Source organism: Octopus sinensis, linkage group LG6 (genome assembly GCF_006345805.1).
Source record: "Octopus sinensis linkage group LG6, ASM634580v1, whole genome shotgun sequence".
In the NCBI taxonomy this organism is placed as follows: Eukaryota; Metazoa; Mollusca; class Cephalopoda; order Octopoda; family Octopodidae; genus Octopus; species Octopus sinensis.
The window spans coordinates 18,607,383-18,625,364 of NC_043002.1; the positions used below are offsets into that span (position 1 = coordinate 18,607,383).

Here is a 17,982-nt window from a genome sequence, read left to right on the forward strand (position 1 = left end):
CACAATGAAAAGATTTCTTATTACAATATCACTGCCTGATACATCATTTTACTTCAAGAGATTCCAAGTTCAACAGTTTGATGTTGTAAGGGCTGTTGTTATGGCGGTTATGCCAGTGCTGATGAAAACCATGGAACAAGAAAAATGACAGTACACAAGAGAAACTGCAAGAGTAAACACAGCTCTCATGGTAAGGTGCTATTTTATTAGAAGTAACTTCCCAAAGTGCCATCTGAATTTGGCACAACGGACCAAAAAGCTATTCGTTAATTTCCCAGAAGCTAAAACAAAACATCCGTGATATCTGAAGCTCGAGTAATTTCACACGAAAACACTAAAACAAGCCAGCCATGCTCTTTGCAGATGATGTTGCTTTTGTTGCACACACAGAGACATCCCTGCAATGCATCACTTCTTGCTGTGCAGAAGGTACTCGGCCTAGAGAAACTAGTATGTAAGAGCAAACACAACTCTCATGGCAAGGCACTATTTTATTAGAAGTCGACAGTAGTAATATACAGTCCTTTGTTCTGCTCTCTGCATTTTTCTTGGAGCTGTCTAAGAATAAAGACCAAGTTGGTGGGGCTCCTGTTCGCTTTAAAACCAAGCTAAGATTCTGGGAGGTTTTCTTCTGCAAAGGCAAATTTTAGCCTGTTAAAGAAAAGTACTATACTGACCTGTGCAGCCTGCCACAAGACACTCCAGTGGATGACGAGGTCATCATCCTTGGTGGCATCAACACCACAGAAGGCTAAGATTCAAAAGCCTAGAAAGGAGTTCTTGGAAAACATGATGTTGGAAATTGCAAAGACCATGAGCGGCTTCAGTTGGAGTTTTTGCATGGAACTGCATCTAAGTATCATCAACAGTCTCTTTTCCGGGAGAAAGATGATCTCAAGACCAGCTGGATGCATCCTCAGTCCGATCACATCAAAAATATATATGTGAAAATATAAATTTTCAATGCGTAAATATATAATGTATAAAAAGAAATATATAACATCAAAATACATAAATAAATAAACAAAATATTTTTTAAAGATAATTTTTATTTGATTTCTACGTAAAGTTCATTGATAAAAAATATCTATTTTAGATAACTGCAAATAATTGTTCTTTTTATTTTTTCGTTTTTAAAATCATTATGACACCCTGGATTCTTGATATTCTTCACCATTTAGTTTGTCTTCATGCACTTGCAGAGTCAACTCTAGGCGAGGCTTCTCTGTGGAACTGGTAACACAAAAGATCTGTGAAAAAACAAAATAAACATGAAGAGATCAAATTTTTAAAATGCCACAGGAATTTCAAGGGTTAGGGATTTTACAATGCTTTATCAGAATTTGATACTTTAGATCCTTTATTTTTTAAATGGTTTCAGTCATCTGACCATGGTCACACTTTTGATACTGATTTTATTGCTCTTGGAAGGCAGAAAAGCAGTATCAACCTGAGAAAGGAAGGACGTAAGCAAAAACCATAGTATATTTTATCCATTGCTCTACCAATTCTGCTTTCCATTCATCTATCATCATCATCATCAGATAGAGTTTATTGAGAGATTTTCTACAGCCAGATTTCTCATTCTGTTGTCAATACTCATCTGATTCCAAGCAAGGTAATATTTCTATGTGACCAAGGTGGCGAGATAGCAGAAATGTTAGCACACCGGGCGAAATGCTTAGCAGTATTTCATCAGTCTTTACATTCCAAGTTCAAATTCTGCCGAGGTCATCTTTGCCTTTCATCTTTTCGGGGTCAATAAATTGAATACCAGTTGCATACTGGGGTCAATCTAATCAACTGGCCTCCCTCCCCCAAAATTTCAGGCCTTGTGCCTAGAGTAGTAAAGAATATTTCTACATGACCATCATGTTTCCCAGAATACAAGAAATGAATGACATTGCTTTGTGTAACAGTAACACTCATTTACAGAACTGAGTACCCATGTGACACCTTATAGCTTCGTCAGAGCCATATTGAAATGTAAGTATATTGGCTTCCAACAACTGCTTTATAGCATCACTATCGCTAAGCAGAGTCACAATCGTCATCATCGTATTGAACATTCACTTTCCCATACTTGCATGAGTTGATCAGAATTTATTGAAGTAAACTTTTGAGGGACTGATGCTATTCCTGTCACCAACCTATTTCCAAACAAGGGAGTATTTCCCTATGGCCTGCCATGTTTTCAAAGATTACTGAAAATGAATGACTGCTTATATGATAGTGATATGCATTTACAAGTATTATGTGATGTTAAGACAAGGGGTAAACATTCACATATCTATATATATTTGAATAGTAACCAAGAGTGTAATAGGTAGAACTATATACAGATCCAACTTTGTGCAGACATCTTAGTATATAGTTCTGCAAATTATATTTGTTCGGACGGTCAGACCGAAGATCTACAAATTGCGTAAGTAAAATTACATAATATGTTAATAGTGGAACATGTATGTGAATAATCCATATTTTTGTTGCTTTTCTTTTGTCTTGCTCGGTTACATTCTGTTGTTTGCTGAATTTTTCTTGAGAACATTTCTTAGTGGTAAGACCATAGCAGATCTACTTCTAGCATAAGGGTCATCCCTCTCATATGTGTGTGTGTGTGTGTATATATATATATATATATATATATATATATTATATATATATATATATATACACATACATATATATATATATACACACACACATATCAGGGAAGAGTTCCTGGCTTTGGGTTAAAGAAAATTACAGAAGGATCAGTTGATTATGATTTTATTGAACATATACCTCTCTCAGATTCACACACATATTGCAGCAGTACTTCAGTTTTTCTAAGCCTTGGCTCCCATGCATGTGGGATGTAAAAAGCACCCACTACACTCTCAGAGTGGTTGGTGTTAGGAAGGGCATCCAGCTGGAGAATCCTTACCAAATCATACTCGAGCCTGGGGCAGCCAACTGGCTTGCCAGACCTCAGTCAAACCGTCCAACCCATGCCAGCATGAAAAACAGACATTTAAAAATGATGATGATGATGATAGTGTAAAGGAACTCGGAAGATTGGATCCTCAACCAGGTCTTTCATGATATCCTTTAAGCATCTCCTTGTATATATATATATATATACTCGTGACCGATGCCAGCACCGCCTCGACTGGCTTCCGTGCCGGTGGCACATAAAATACACCAATCCGACCGTGGCCGTTGCCAGCCTCACCTGGCACCTGTGCAGGTGGCACGTAAAAAGCACCCACTACACTCACGGAGTGGTTGGCGTTACGAAGGGCATCCAGCTGTAGAAACATTGCCAGATAAGACTGGAGCCTGGTGCAGCCTTCTGGCTTCCCAGATCCCCGGTCAAGCCGTCCAACCCATGCTAGCATGGAGAACGGACGTTAAACGATGATGATGATGATGATGATATATATATATATATATATAATTGAAAAAGTTGGACATTTATTTTTTAATCACTACAATTGTTTCCACACAACACTCTATTATGTTCTTAACAGAATAAACCATAACTATGTGTGTATATACACACACACACACACACACGTAAAGATGAGCTTCTTTCAGTTTCCCTCAAGCAAATCCACTTACAAGGCTTTGGTTAGCCTGGGGCTACAGTAAATATAGTCTTTGTATAAAATAAAACACTAATACTTACGTTTCATGCCATGAATTTAACACTGTACAGTTTACAAACGTTATAAAATTATGCTTATTTCAGACGGAAGCACATTTCATATAGATATATCCAGTCAATGTTTATCACATAAGCATAAAACAAACAGTTGCACTATCTTTACTTTTTACCTGACAATATAGTTATAGTATATTTAAACTCTGCAAATTTCCACTCCAACAGATCGCCTCTTCCTTGTTAATTCGCTCTGTGTCTTATTATTCCGTGATCTGATTCATCACTTTAATTCAGCTAGTTGTACAAGTGACTTTTCTGCTACTTAGAATTTTCTTTTGTTTATTCATGAAATTTTCTTAACTAGCTAGTATTTCATATATAACAACCCCATGTGCAGCTATAAGGGAAAGAACCCTACACACTGACGGTCAGTTATCAAGTTGCGTCCCTTCCATGTGTAGTGGATACACTATATACTTGCGTATAAGTGTTAACTGTAGGTACAAAATATTTTTCCGTCATAGTTTTAGGTTCGACTCGTGTAAGCTTCACCCCAATTTTTCATCCAGTTAAAAATCAAGAGTAAAACAATGTTACTTTTATATGAATAAATACAGTAATATTATACCACCTGTTTATCTGAGGCATGAAACTCGTAAATGACTGAGGTAATATCTCTTAATGGGAAGGTAAAAAATCATGCCAAGAGCTCCATGTTTGGCAGTCTGTCAATGACACTTGAACCACATGTTTTTATTCACTTAGTCTATAGGAAGAATTTTGTTCTCAAAAACAAAATCTTGCAGTGAATGCAGGAACATATTAAAAATAAGTGTACACTATTTACATTTACATATATATATATAAGGATCATTATTTATATATCGATTTTATCAAGTGGCCAGCATGGGAATATAAAAGCCTTCAAAGGTAATAATTTTTATTAAAATTATAATTTAGGGTATCTAAGAGATACTGCCACGCTGGAAATAGTACCCTAAACTTGACTCTAAACCCACATTAAATGTTTAATGTGGTTTTAGAGTCAAGTTTAGGCTGCTATTTCCAGTGTGGTGGTATCTCTTAGATACCCTAAATTATAATTTTATATATATATATATATATATATATATATATATATATATATATATATATATATATAAAGGCAAAAGTATGTCTGTGTGGTCCTTCACTACCACATAGTTTGGGATTCAATTCCAGTGTGTGGCAACTTGGGCAAGTGTCTTCTCCTATAACTTCAGGCCAGCCAAAGTCTTGTTGTTGCAGTGGTGGTGACTCTTCTACAATGTCTGAATTTCTATGAAAAGTACAGCTAGAATGTACTCACTTTTCAATAGACCACCATAACTAGTAACAAGGCTGACATATCAAAACCACACAGCAACTCTTTAATTTTTTTTCTTTAGTTGACCAAACAAAGAAATTAAGAACACATAAACTGGACAAAGAATTAACTCACCTTTAATAGGTCAAGATCATTGTCGACATCCTGGCTAGTCTCAGCACAAGGTGAATCAGTATGAATTAAATTATAAAGTCGGACCACATCAGCAGCATCAGATATTCTGTAAGGTGAAGATAAACTGTGAGAATGTTTTGTGTTGGTGATTGTAACTAGTGAAGTTAAATAACACTCAACTGATCAGCACTCAACAATAATGAAATAAATAACTTCATAAAATATTGTCTCTTTTAAAATTCTGATCTCAGCACCTAATCAAATCAAATCCATAAATGACAAATTGTTACTATCTTACTTTGGCGTTAGGAAGGGCATCCAGCTGTAGAAACTCTGCCAAATCAAGATTGGAGCCTGGTGCAGCCATCTGGTTCACCAGCCCTCAGAGTCAAAATCGTCCAACCCATGCTAGCATGGAAAGCAGACGTTAAACGATGATGATGATGATGATTACAGTCATCATCATCATCATTTAACGTCCATTCTCCAGCTGACATGGGTCAGACAGCTCGACAGAAACAGGCAAGGCCAAGAGCCACACCAAGGCTCCATAGTCTGATTTGGATTGGCTTCTACAGTTGGATGCCCTTCCTAACACCAACCACTTTAGAGAACATACTGGGTACATTTTATGTGGCACCAGCACCCACACCAATGCTTTTTACATGGCACCTTGGTATTAGGATCTCAGTTGTTGTAGCAGGCAGGTCTTCTCAAATAAAGCAATGCACCACATATCTCAGTTGTTTGTCATCTCCTTCATAAGGTTCAGTGTTTTGAGATCTGCCTTCAGTAATTCATCCCATGTCTTCCTGGGTTTCCCTCTTCCATAACTTCCTTCCAAGTGATCAGCATTTCTCTATGTAGCTATCCTCATCCATCTGCATCACATGATCAAACCAGCAGTCACTTCTCTTGCACACTGCATATAATTCCTCTGATGGTCAATTTCTCTCTCAATACATCACTGCTCTGTCATACATACACACTGACAATCGCACATCTAGTGGAGCATACCAGTTTTGTTCCTCTCCAGCCATCACATGTCCTCCACATTCAGGGCCCACATCTCACAACCATACAACATTCATACACATGCATCAAACAATTTTTCCTTCATTCAAAGTGGGAGTCCTTTGGTTGCTAACAGAGGTCTCTGAACTTTCATCATCCTATTTTAATTCTAGCAATTAAACTTTCTCTACAACCTTCTCCTCTGCTAATTAGGTCACCTAAGAAGCAAAAATTATCTACAACTTCCAGAGAGCCAAAGGGGCATTTGAGGAAATCAGTTTCCCATGATGTGATCTTTATAGCTCCAGTACAACTTCCGCATAAAAACATTTCTTTCTCTGTTTACCTTCCTACTATTTCACTGCACCTCTTGTGTGTTCATAGCTTGCACTTGGTACCCCGAGAGGGATTTTTGACTACACCCTTCCTACATATCAAGCAGGGCCATTTACCAGAAGGATGAAGGGTCCTATCTGACTTCTTGCTTACTAGGTAGGACCTTGGTTCTTGCTTGAGTTTACTTTAAGACTCTTTGATTCTAGGTTCTGTTTCCATACCTGGAATTTCTTTTCTAATTTTGACAGATTCTGCTATGAGGGCAAGATCAACAGCATATGGTAGTTCCCATGGGCTTCCATTCTTAAATTCTCTGTTATGGCCTAGAGGACAATGATGAATAAGAGAGGGCTGAGAACCGACCCATGATGTACACTAAATTCATCCCTGTACATGGCCTGTAAAACTTTCACAAACCATTTATCTATTCCTAGCTTCCTCGGAGATCACTATATCACAGAGTGAGGTACTCTGTTGAGGGTTTTCTCTAGATCAACAAATGCCAAGTACAATAGTTTGTTCTTGGCTAAATACTTTCCTTGCAGTTGCCTGACTATGAAAATAGCATCCATGGTGCTTCTCCCCAGGACAAAGCCAAACTTGATTTCATCTAGTCGAATTCTAAAATCGATTTTATATAATCCGTGTCCTCCATTTCAAATATTCTGTGGAAATATGCTTAGCCATGAGGTAATTTCACTTTGCTTAAAAACTGGTAAGGTTTGGGAAGAGGTTATAGCCATAGAAAATCTGCTGCAATGACTTCAGAGCATGAAAAAGTAGACATTTCAACAATGATGATGAAAAAGTTTGAAAACAGTTACTGGACGGCCTAGCACTGAATTGGGAGAAAGAAATAATTATAATCAAATATTTACTGGTTCCGTTCAATCATGTCCATCAGCAACCGGTCAACTTTGTTATACCATATATAGTAGAATACCATTGGACCAAAGTGACGTGTAGATCGCAGTGTATCAAAAGCACCAACTTGTCGAATAAATTCATATGTCCTTTGTGTTATCTGGAAAATAAAATTGCATAAGGATAAATATAAAAAATATTAAAATACCTATGCACGCACACACACTTATGAGACAGACCTTATCTATCACCCAATTAACCCCATCATCCACCGAAGTCAACTTTGCCTTTCATCTTTTCAGGGTTGATAAATTAAGTACCAGTTGCGTACTGGGGTCCTCCCCAAAAATTTCAGGCCTTATGCCTAGAGTAGAAAAGAGTATATAAAATTCAATTACCTGAATGTAGTCAGGATGGTCTGGTTCAAACTGGATACAAGCTTTATCCAAGATGTACTGAAAGGAACCTTTCTCAAGTAATTTCTGAAAAACAAAATTATAAAATTACATAAGAAAGAACATACATTTAATCTCAAGCCAGTTAGAAAGTTTGTATGTGGCCGCTTAACCTGCTAGAAATAAAGCTTCATCTCCTTCAAAAAAAGAGATGCATTCAATAATGTAGCTCAGAGTACACAATGCTTGAGAATAAAATGAGACTGTCATAACTAGAAGCCTTTGATCATAGGCTTGCTCTGTCAGGACTGACCTGAGGTTAAACAATGACAACATTTGTGGATTGGATACACATGGCCTAGTGGTTAGGGCAGCAGACTCACGGTCGAGGAATCACAGTTCGAATCTCAGACCGGGCAATGTGTGTGTTTATGGCTCCGGCAGAAGGTAATGGTGAACTTCTGCTGACTCTTTCGCCACAACTTTCTCTCACTCTTTCCTCCTGCATCTTGCAGCTCACCTGTGACAGACCGGCGTCCCGTCCAGGTGGGGAACCTACACGCCAAGGAAACCAGGAAACCGGCTCTTATGAGCCGGGCATGACTCGAGAAGGAGCAAATAAAATGACAACATTTAATGAACTTTATTAAATTTTTTTCAAGTTTGAAATATTAGATATCAACATCTAAGGATCATTTGTCTAAGTTATTACAAGTTCACATTTAGGTCTTATGAAAGCACAGGTAGAGCCATAGGAAATACATGAACATCACACAGTCTTCCTTTCAATTATAAACTTGATACAATCAATCCAATAGGAAACAAGGACAGTCAATGGAAAAGCCTCTATGTGGCCACTCAAACTGGTAGAAATAACAGCTAAGCCTCCCTCAGATTAACCCTCAAGGAGAGAACCCATTAGGTAATGTGTAGTACCTTATATACAAAAATATAAAGGTTAGTCATGGCTAGAATGGCTTTGATTATAGATCTACTCTGTCATGGCCGACTTCGGGGCTAAACAACAACCAACCAAGATAGAAGAGATCAGAAATTTATACACTGTTACTGACAGTCATGTAGATCCATGGTCAAGATACAGAGCCCTTAACAGCTCAGTCTACCTAGCCACATGTAGGGTACTGTGAGAAGGTATAACAACTTACTGCTGAAAGCATGACAAGAACTTTAAAACTGAAGAGTGAACTGTTGGCTAACAAAGCACTGAATTCAATTTCTACCACAGGGAAAAGTCATCTCTGATAGACTAGTACACGACAGACACAAGAGACAAAGTACCAGTCCAATATCGGTATAAGGCTACAAAATTGAAGTAAGGGGAGAGGGTAATTAATTAAGTGGTACATAAAAAAAAAATCAAAGATCTTTCCTCAGCCAAAGGATCATAAGGCCAGTTTCCCAGATTCTGTGGTACAGATACTCTCCCTCTGAACAGGACGTCAGTCCATTGCAGGATAACTGATTTTTCCACCTAACTGGAGCAACTTGAAATGAAGTGCTTTGCTCAAGAACACAATGCATTACCCTGTCCAGAAATTGAAATCACAATCTTAGGATCATGAGCGTAACACCCTAATCACTAGACCATGCACCTCCACAAGTTGTACTTCACTGGAGCATATTTTATCAACTTCTTTAAGGGTCAATATACAGTTTGAGACCTCTTAACAAAAACAAAAAAAAACCCAACTTACTAGGTGTAGAAAAATGTGTCGAAAACAACTATGAAAATATTTATGCAAACAAACGGGTAGGGAGAGGGAGAGGACTTTCGGAAAATTCACAAAATCCGATTTTTCCCTCGTAACTTTCAGGAAAATGGATGTCTTTTAATGAAATTTTACAGAAACACCTTTCAAACAGCATAGATTACGATTATAAGGCAATTTCTGGGGAAAATGTTTTCCGAAGGGGTGGGGAGAGGACTGTCACAAAGTTCACATAATCTGTTTTTTTTCCCTCCATAACTTTCAGGATCTAGTTTAGCACCTGGTCACCAAAAGGAAAAAAAAAACAGTCTAATAGTTTTAAAAAAAAAACGTGTAGAAAACGAATATGAAAACAAAAATTTGTGCAAACATACATGCACATACCTTCGTCTTGGTTGGCAATTATTTGAGAGAGGAAGGTATAACTTGGCTGCCTCTCTCCCCACCCCTTCGGAGAACATTTTCACACAGAAATTTCTTTATAATCGTAATTTGTGCCATTTGAACGATATTTCTATAAAATTTAATCGAAAGATATCCATTTTCCTGAAAGTTATTAAGAAAATATCAGATCTTGTGAATTTTCCAAAATCCTCTCCCCGTTCGTTTGCACAAATTTTTTTTTATATTCGTTTTCTACACATTTTTTCACACCTAGTAGGTTTTTTTTTTGTTTGTTTTTTTTGGGTTTTTTTTTTTGGTTTCCGTTAACAGGTCTCTAACTGTATATTGACCTCTTCAAGGATGAAAAGCAAAAGTTGACCTCAACAGAATTTGAACTCAGAACATAAAAGGACATCTCTGAATATGGCAAGGCATTTTGTCTGATGTTCTACTGATTCCACCAAGACATCAAAGATATAAATAAATAAACAATAACAGAAACAGAGTAGCCTTGATTAAAGAAGATTACTATACAGTTCTATATTTAAGAGATGAGGAATTATTTACATTATTTACATTCGACGGATATTTGTTCTCATCTTGTTTGTTGTTAACATGTTTTGGCTGATATACCCTCCAGCCTTCTTCGGGTGTCTTGGGGAAACAAACAACAAACAAGATGAGGACAAATATCCGTCGAATGTAAATAATGAAGATTACTATGTTGTTTTATAATTAAACTGAAAAATAATTGGGTCTTTCTTTTTTTGTGCCAAGGAAACTTACCTCTAATTGTTCCCCTTGAAACATTTTGGGACTCAATATCTTACGCCCTTCAAAAGGAAAATATGTCTGTATAAGTCTTGCCCGTTCATCAACTGATGCATGCCGGAGTTTGCCATCTGGTTCTCGAACCACAATAAATCTTTTCTGTTAGATGAAATAAAAAAAATAAATTGTTTCAGTTGGTCGAATCAACCCTGTACTTATCTTTCATCTTGTACTTATTGTATCAATATAGTTTTACTAAACCACTAAGTTACAGGAATATAAACAAACTAACATTGGTTGCCAAGCAGTGAAAAGCAAATACAAACACAAAATATACACATACATACAATCAGCACAGGAGTGGCCGTGTGGTAAGTAGCTTGATTACCAACCACATGGTTCCAGGTTCAGTCCCACTGTATGGTACCTTGGGCAAGTGTCTTCTACTATAGCCTTGAGAGTGGATTTGGCAGACAGAAACTAAAAGAAGCCTGTCGTATATATATATATATATATATATATATGTACATATATCATCATCGTTTAACATCCATTTTCCATGCTGGTATGGGCTGGACGGTTTGATTGGGGACTGGCAAGCCAGGAGACCACACCAGGCTCTAATCTGATCTTGCAAAGGTGATACTTTAGAAAGAAATAACTACAGGGCTTTCAAAAAGCTGGATCAGGTGATGAAGGTCACGGAGAGGGTCATAGCCCAACTAATTAGAGAGAGAGTCTGCTTAGATGAGATGCAGTTCGGGTTTTGTGCCAGGTAGAAGCACTATTGATGCTATAGTCCTGGTAAGGCAACTGCAGGAGAAATACCTAACCAAAGATAAACCCCTATACTTGGCTTTTGTTGACTTGGAGAAAGCCTTTGACAGGGACCCCGATCCCTCATCTAGTGGGCAATGCGGAAATTAGGGATATATATGCATGTATGTATATGTTTGTGTGTCCAAAGAAAATAGACATTTGATGATAATGATGATGATGACATCCACTAAGCTTCTTTCCTCAGCCTACTTTATGAAACAGTTACAGACTGGATGCACCTAAGGATATTTTCTGTACATCTTGACTTCTATAGCAACTTATGAACTTCCTATAGTTGGATGAATGTTGAACATATAAGACAAACTGCAATACACTGCACACGTTTGAACTTATTGACTATTGATCTACCATTTTAAGATCTTTCTTCCATACAGGCAAAGATTACAGAACTTTATCAAGGCAGATTTCTATGGCCAAATGTTCTTCCAGTCATCAACTCTTCCTTGTTTTTTCAACTGAGGTTTTTTCATTCCAGTGTTAATCACAAATCCACTAAACTACAGAATATTTGTTCACTGAAGAAAGTAAACAATGTCACCGTTTTTTTTTACTCACATTCATTTGTTTGTACACAAATACATGTATATGAGTAATCATATATCTCCTCTACAGCAAGAAATTTTTCAGTTCTGGCCCCTTCTCTCTCCCATAGCATAAAGCCATCTCCTCTATTGTAGATTTATTCATACTATGCTATATATCAACCTCACTAGTGCTGGTGCCACAAAAAACAAAAGTACTCAGTAAAAAGTTGTAAAGTGGTTAATATTAGAAAGAACATTGGCTCCCGTGCCAGAGGCACGTGAAAAGGACCATTCGAGTGTCATCATTGCCAGCGTCGCCTTACCAGCACATGTACCGGTGGCATGTGAAAAACAACATTCAAGCATGGTCGTTGCCAGTGCTGCCGGACTGGCTCCTGTGCAGGTAGCACATAAAAAACACCTTTTGAGCATGGTCGTTGCTGGAACTGCCTGTCTGGCCCATGTGCCGGTGGCACGTAAAAGCACCCACTACACTTTCGGAGTGGTTGGCATTAGGAAGGGCATCCAGCTGTAGAAACTTTGCCAGATCAGATTGAACCTAGTGCAGCCTCCGGCTCACCAGTCCTCAGTCAAACCATCCAACCCATGCCAGCATGGAAAGTGGACATTAAACAACAATGATGATGATTCTGGTGTAGAAATCATGCCAACAAACTTCAGACCCTTCAGATTTGGTCAAACCATCCAACCCATCCCAGCATGGAACATTGATGATGATTGCAATAATAAATAGAAACAAAAATTAGAATTGGATTTTATGTACCTTGTGAGAAACATCAAGTGAAATATCAGTAAACACCAGCTTTTTTTTGTTCAGTTTATCAAGACAAGTATCATTGGATAACACCACATCTGACAAATCTTTTTGTGCTTTCATTACAGGAGGCATTTGAAGCCGAGCTTTTCCCAGTGCAACTGCTTTTGCTTGTTCCTAAAAGATAAAAGAAGAAAAAGTGATAACAGAGTAATATTATTATATAAATAAAGGGTAATATTGTCTGCGTAAGAGTGAACATTGTTAGAATGACAATGGGTAGATAGTTAATCTCCATGAGGAAGAATACTGAGGGCATCAGTAACTTATACACTGTTAGTGGCAGTCATGAAAGCATGGTTAGAACTTTAAAACTGAAGAGTGACCATCAGACCTAACAGAGCATAAATCAAAGAAAGATACAGAGTAGTTTCACAGATATTTTCCAATCCAAGAGACAAGAGATGGATGAGGTTTAAAAGGAGGCAGCTTAACCAAGAGGTTTTCATGCCAGACAGCCTGCAACATGGCTTTCACAAATAGTAAATGACATAAAAGCACAGCTTTCCAGTGGATCTATCTCTACAGAAGCCATCCTCATGGTCACTGAGGTGGCAAAGAGAATTAAGACTTTGAAGAATATTTTAAACAGTCCTCTAGCTCATCCAACTAATATCTCATCAACCTTCGAGATATTGGAAGCCAGCATGGCAAGCTGATAGTTCATCAGGTCAGAACGTTTGTCCATCAACAGTGTTACACGTTTCCAAACAATGGAACAGATCCCAGTAGAGAGATAAAGACTGAAGATTTTGGTGACATGCCACATGTCAGATGTTGAAGTGATCGCAGAGCAATGTGAAATGAAGTGTTTTTCTCCGAAGTACAACACACTGCTCTGTCAAGGAATTGAAACATGTTCTTGCAATTGTTTGTACAACACCTTAGCCTCTAGACTACATGCTTTCATTACCAGTGATATCATCATCATCATTTAGTATCTGCTTTCAATGCTAGCATGGTTTAGATGGTTTGATTGAAACTGGTAAACTGGAGGGCTGCAGCAGGTTTCAATCTGATTTGGCATGGTGTCTATAGTGGAGGCACATGGCCTAGTGGTTAGAGCAGTGGACTCGCAGTCGAGGGATCGCAGGTTCGAATCTCAGACTGGGCAACGTGTGCGTTTATGAGCGAAACACCTAAGCTCCACGCGGCTCCGGCAGAAAGTAATGGCATAATGACAAACTTCTGCTGACTCTTTCGCCACAACTTGCTCTCACTCTTTCCTCCTGCATCTTGCAGCTCACCTGCGATGGACCGGTGTCCCGTCCAGGTGGGGAACCTATACACCAAGGAAACCGGACCTATGAGCCAGGCATGGCTCGAGAAGGAACAAACTATAGCTGGATACCCTCACATAAAATTGGTAGAACTCTAATCAGTTAACAAACTTGAAGTATCAAAGGGTATTATGTGTTAAAATGTTGTGCATGATAAGGTAGGAGTCAGATGATCAGATAGGTGAAGGGATGGTAATAATTTGGCAGAAGCTAGGCTTGGAGATCAAAAGAAAACATCAAAAGTGTTTGGAGTGTCAACCAGGAATACAAATGGAGGATCATAATAATTGATGCACTGACTTCAAACTGACAAAAGATTTGGCTTCTGCACCAGCAACATTGGTCAGTGTAATGGCATAGGGGAGTTGTGGATATTGAAATTACTGAGGATGGTGACTTCAAAGAAGGATAATGTGAGACAGATGACTAGAACAAGACATGATGTAGCAAATAGCAGCTGATTGTAGTATGAATTCAAAGAGTGGTAAAGGCATCAGGTGATTTTTTAGGACTATGGAAAGCAGGTTTAAGCAAAGTAACAGTAAAGCTTTGTTGCTGACATTTAGATACGAGAAATAAGAGGTGGAAAGAATAGAATCAACATGCAGTCAACACCATTAAATGTCAAGCTGGAATATAATATGTATCCATTGGGAGAGAAATAAGTGATGAGATAGTTGTGTCGCAAACAAAAAAAAGGGGGACATCTAGTTTGCATCTCAGTAAAAGGTGATAGCTTTGTTCCAGATTAATCAAAATCCATGAATGCTCCACAAAGGAGGGCAATTGTCCAACAGGTTTATTGGCTATCTTGTTTTGTTTTATCATTCACTTTATTCATGTTGTTCATTGACTTGATTTGTAGGTCGAAAGAAGAGGAAATTATAACTTATCAGTTGATCCTAACAACTATATTGATACATTTATGTAGTCCAGTGGGATATCAGTAAACATGAATAGGCCTCCTGAAATCCTGTGCTCGCTGGATATCAGCCCTGAGAATAACCTCAAGAGGTATTTAACACAGTGTTGGACCCCTGACATATTTGGTGAAGTGACAGCAAAGGAAGGTAATTTCTATCAGTACCTTCCAACAAACAGAGACACTATGGAGAGGAAAGTGCAGTAGGAATCGGTGTCTTGAGAGATTGTATTAGATAATTGCAACAGAGTAAACTCCACTAAAGTACTCAAGGGTCTGGTTATACTGGACAGCATGTTGGACCTCTCACCCTACATATCATAAAGCCATACAATTTACCTTTTCAAGTTCCTCTTGGACCATTAGTTTATATTTAGGATTTCTCAGTGGCATTTTCGTTGTTCTGAAGATTTTCTCTAACTCAAAACCTGTAATTTTCTGTAATATTGCTTGTGTTTTTTCATTAAGAAAGACAGGTAGTGGATCTTTTGACAATAAGGTAGATTCATTTTGATTGAGTTTAATGGGATCTGAAAACAAATAAAATATTAATCAGAACTAAAAACATCACAATAACCACTAAAATAACATATACTGCTAATTTCAGTTGCATTTTGTTTTGTGATAGTACTGTACGTTATAAAGTATCAAAATATTCCGTCAGATATCGTGACTGGTGATGGACATTGTTAAGTTTACTGTAAATCCTCGAGTATAATCCGCATTCTTTTCCCAAAATTTAAAGGTCAAAATCCCTAGTGCATACTATATACGAGATTAAAAATGAAAAATATTTTCTAAGTAATGTCCGAGTCTCTATTTGCTGTCTGGCAATGTTTATTCAGGCGCATTTTGTGATGTTGGGCGCGAAAATACCTTAAGCTAAGTCTGAAAGCAATGAAGAATCATCTATAACTTGCAGTAAGCAACATTTATTAAAATAAAAGTATTCAGAGTACAGAATAACATGTAACAAAAACAATTTGCAAACATATTTACATTCCCATATAACAGTTAAGAACATCACCATTATTGTATTATGCATGCACGGAAGTGCTTGTTCAACTAGGTGCTGCAGGCTTAATTACGCACGACTCAAGTAGAGAAGGTGTGCGTATTATATACAAGATTTAGGTTTTTCAGAGGTACAGCCCTCTAAAAATCACCTGCGTATTATACTCGAGGATTTACGGTACATGGAACTTGCTTCCCAACCACATAATTTCAGGTTCTGTCCTATTGCATGGCACTTTGGATAAGAGTCTTCTACTATCACCTTAAGCCAACCATAACCCTTTAAGTAGATTTGGTAAATGGAAACTGAAAGATGCCAATCATAATAAATAAAAGGTACTTGCTCAAAGTGTCACACAGTGGAACCGAACTCGTAACTATATGGTTGGAAAGTGTTGCACAAAGATACGTGAAGAACTTAATCTAGTTGAGCATTTTTGAAATTTTTCTAAGCAAAACTTAAGTATTACCAAAGCAATATGATAAAGATTAAAAAGTAAAAACGTATCCACATTTAGCTGTATAACATTATTTTATCTGCGCACAGAATTTACCTCCGTTTGGGGACAAACTATCAAAAATATAGAAGTTAGATGTAGTAACCAGAACTCCTTCAAATCATACCATTCTAACTTTGGCATTCCTTCGATATAACTCGACAAAATCAAAACATTTCACTTCGGGTATTTCCGTGGAAGCAAATGACAGTTCGATTCTGTTTTCTGTTTGGAAATTTGCATATTTTACATACATACATACATGAAACTATGAAGAACAAATATGCAAGGCTTTTTTCTTCAAGTTTACAATGAGACATTGCTGGTATAAATTCGTTATATCTATACTCCACAACCCACGGAATACCCGAAGTGAAATGTTTTGATTTTGTCGAGTCATATCGAAGGAATACTCTAACTTTAAATTTTTATAAAAAGGGGGACAGGTTCAATAATGAGGTGCTGGGTTCCCTGAACACAGGGAAAATGTGATGGTTAGGTTGAGCGATGAGGACTAATGTAGAACTAAGCAACAACAATCCTTTGGAAGCGGTTAATTAAATAGGTATAATATTTTGAAGATCAGTTCAGTCAACTGTATATAAATAAATATATCTCCTCTATGAAAAATTGATCCATTGTCTGTAATAAACAATTAACACTTAACATCACCAAAAGCTAAGCAACGTGACCGCTGCAGGTGAATTTGTCCTTCATCATGACAAAGAAACAATGATCGTATGCTTTAAAATGAATAAGTATATGAATGTTCTCACTTACCATCAGTGGAAGTAGAGCAGCATACGGCTGGTAATTTTCGTGACTGAATAAGCGTCTTCGAACACCGAGATATTGACTGTTGACATCTCAATAAAAACACTGGCTTGACGAGAGAAGCCATGCTGACGGTTTTGGTTTCGTCTAAAACTTGAAATGACGAAACGAACCAGATTTTTGATATAGTGTGCGTGCGTGCGTGTGTGTCTGTCTGTCTGTCTGTGATAAATGAACTAGGCTCAGGAAAAAATTAATGACACCTCCAAAATATATGTATACAATGTATAAAAGCAGCAAAAATAAATAATATATAAGAATGGTGACATAGAAGTGATTGGCGGAAGGAGGGAGGGTGAACCAAAGTTATGTCCCTTCGCGTACAACACGTTATCTCAGTTAAAACGAAAGTAAACTATTCATTTTTAATATGCTTTTCTGATTTAAGGCGGCGAGCCAGCAGAATCATTACCGGGCCGCACTTAATGCTTAGCAGCAAGTTCTGAGTTCAAATTCCGCGGGGATTGATTACACATTTCTTTCATTATGTTATCGCAGCTTTGTGAGATTTGGCTGTTATTTCTAGCATGTGAATAGAACTGTGGAGCACAGGTAGATGAAGAAGCTAACAAACTCCGCGACGTCGGGGTAATTATGGAGACACAAGAAGAGGCAT

The 17,982-nt window shown here is 37.7% G+C and overlaps 1 protein-coding gene across 1 annotated transcript; it reads right to left on the minus strand.

The window, feature by feature from the left end:
* Window positions 1-1,120: 1,120 nt before the first annotated feature.
* LOC115213041 (28S ribosomal protein S22, mitochondrial) lies at window positions 1,121-17,646 on the minus strand. The gene is made up of 8 exons (XM_029781946.2): window positions 17,313-17,646; window positions 15,361-15,551; window positions 12,769-12,936; window positions 10,636-10,779; window positions 7,739-7,822; window positions 7,355-7,500; window positions 5,127-5,232; window positions 1,121-1,250 (listed from the first exon to the last, which is right to left on the minus strand). Exons 1-8 carry the CDS (start codon window positions 17,431-17,433, stop codon window positions 1,143-1,145), a joined length of 1,068 nt encoding a protein of 355 aa, XP_029637806.1. The 5' UTR covers window positions 17,434-17,646; the 3' UTR covers window positions 1,121-1,142.
* Window positions 17,647-17,982: the final 336 nt, after the last annotated feature.

Bases quoted from the DNA above. Each gene is read 5' to 3' on its own strand.
- LOC115213041 (XM_029781946.2), bottom strand. From the start codon at position 17,433: ATGGCTTCTCTCGTCAAGCCAGTGTTTTTATTGAGATGTCAACAGTCA. The intron at 10,780-12,768 runs GTACATAAAATC...TTCATCTAACAG, and splicing joins CACTTGATGTTTCTCACAAG to AAAAGATTTATTGTGGTTCG. The intron at 7,823-10,635 runs GTAAGTTTCCTT...TTTGTTTTTCAG, and splicing joins TTCAAGGGGAACAATTAGAG to AAATTACTTGAGAAAGGTTC.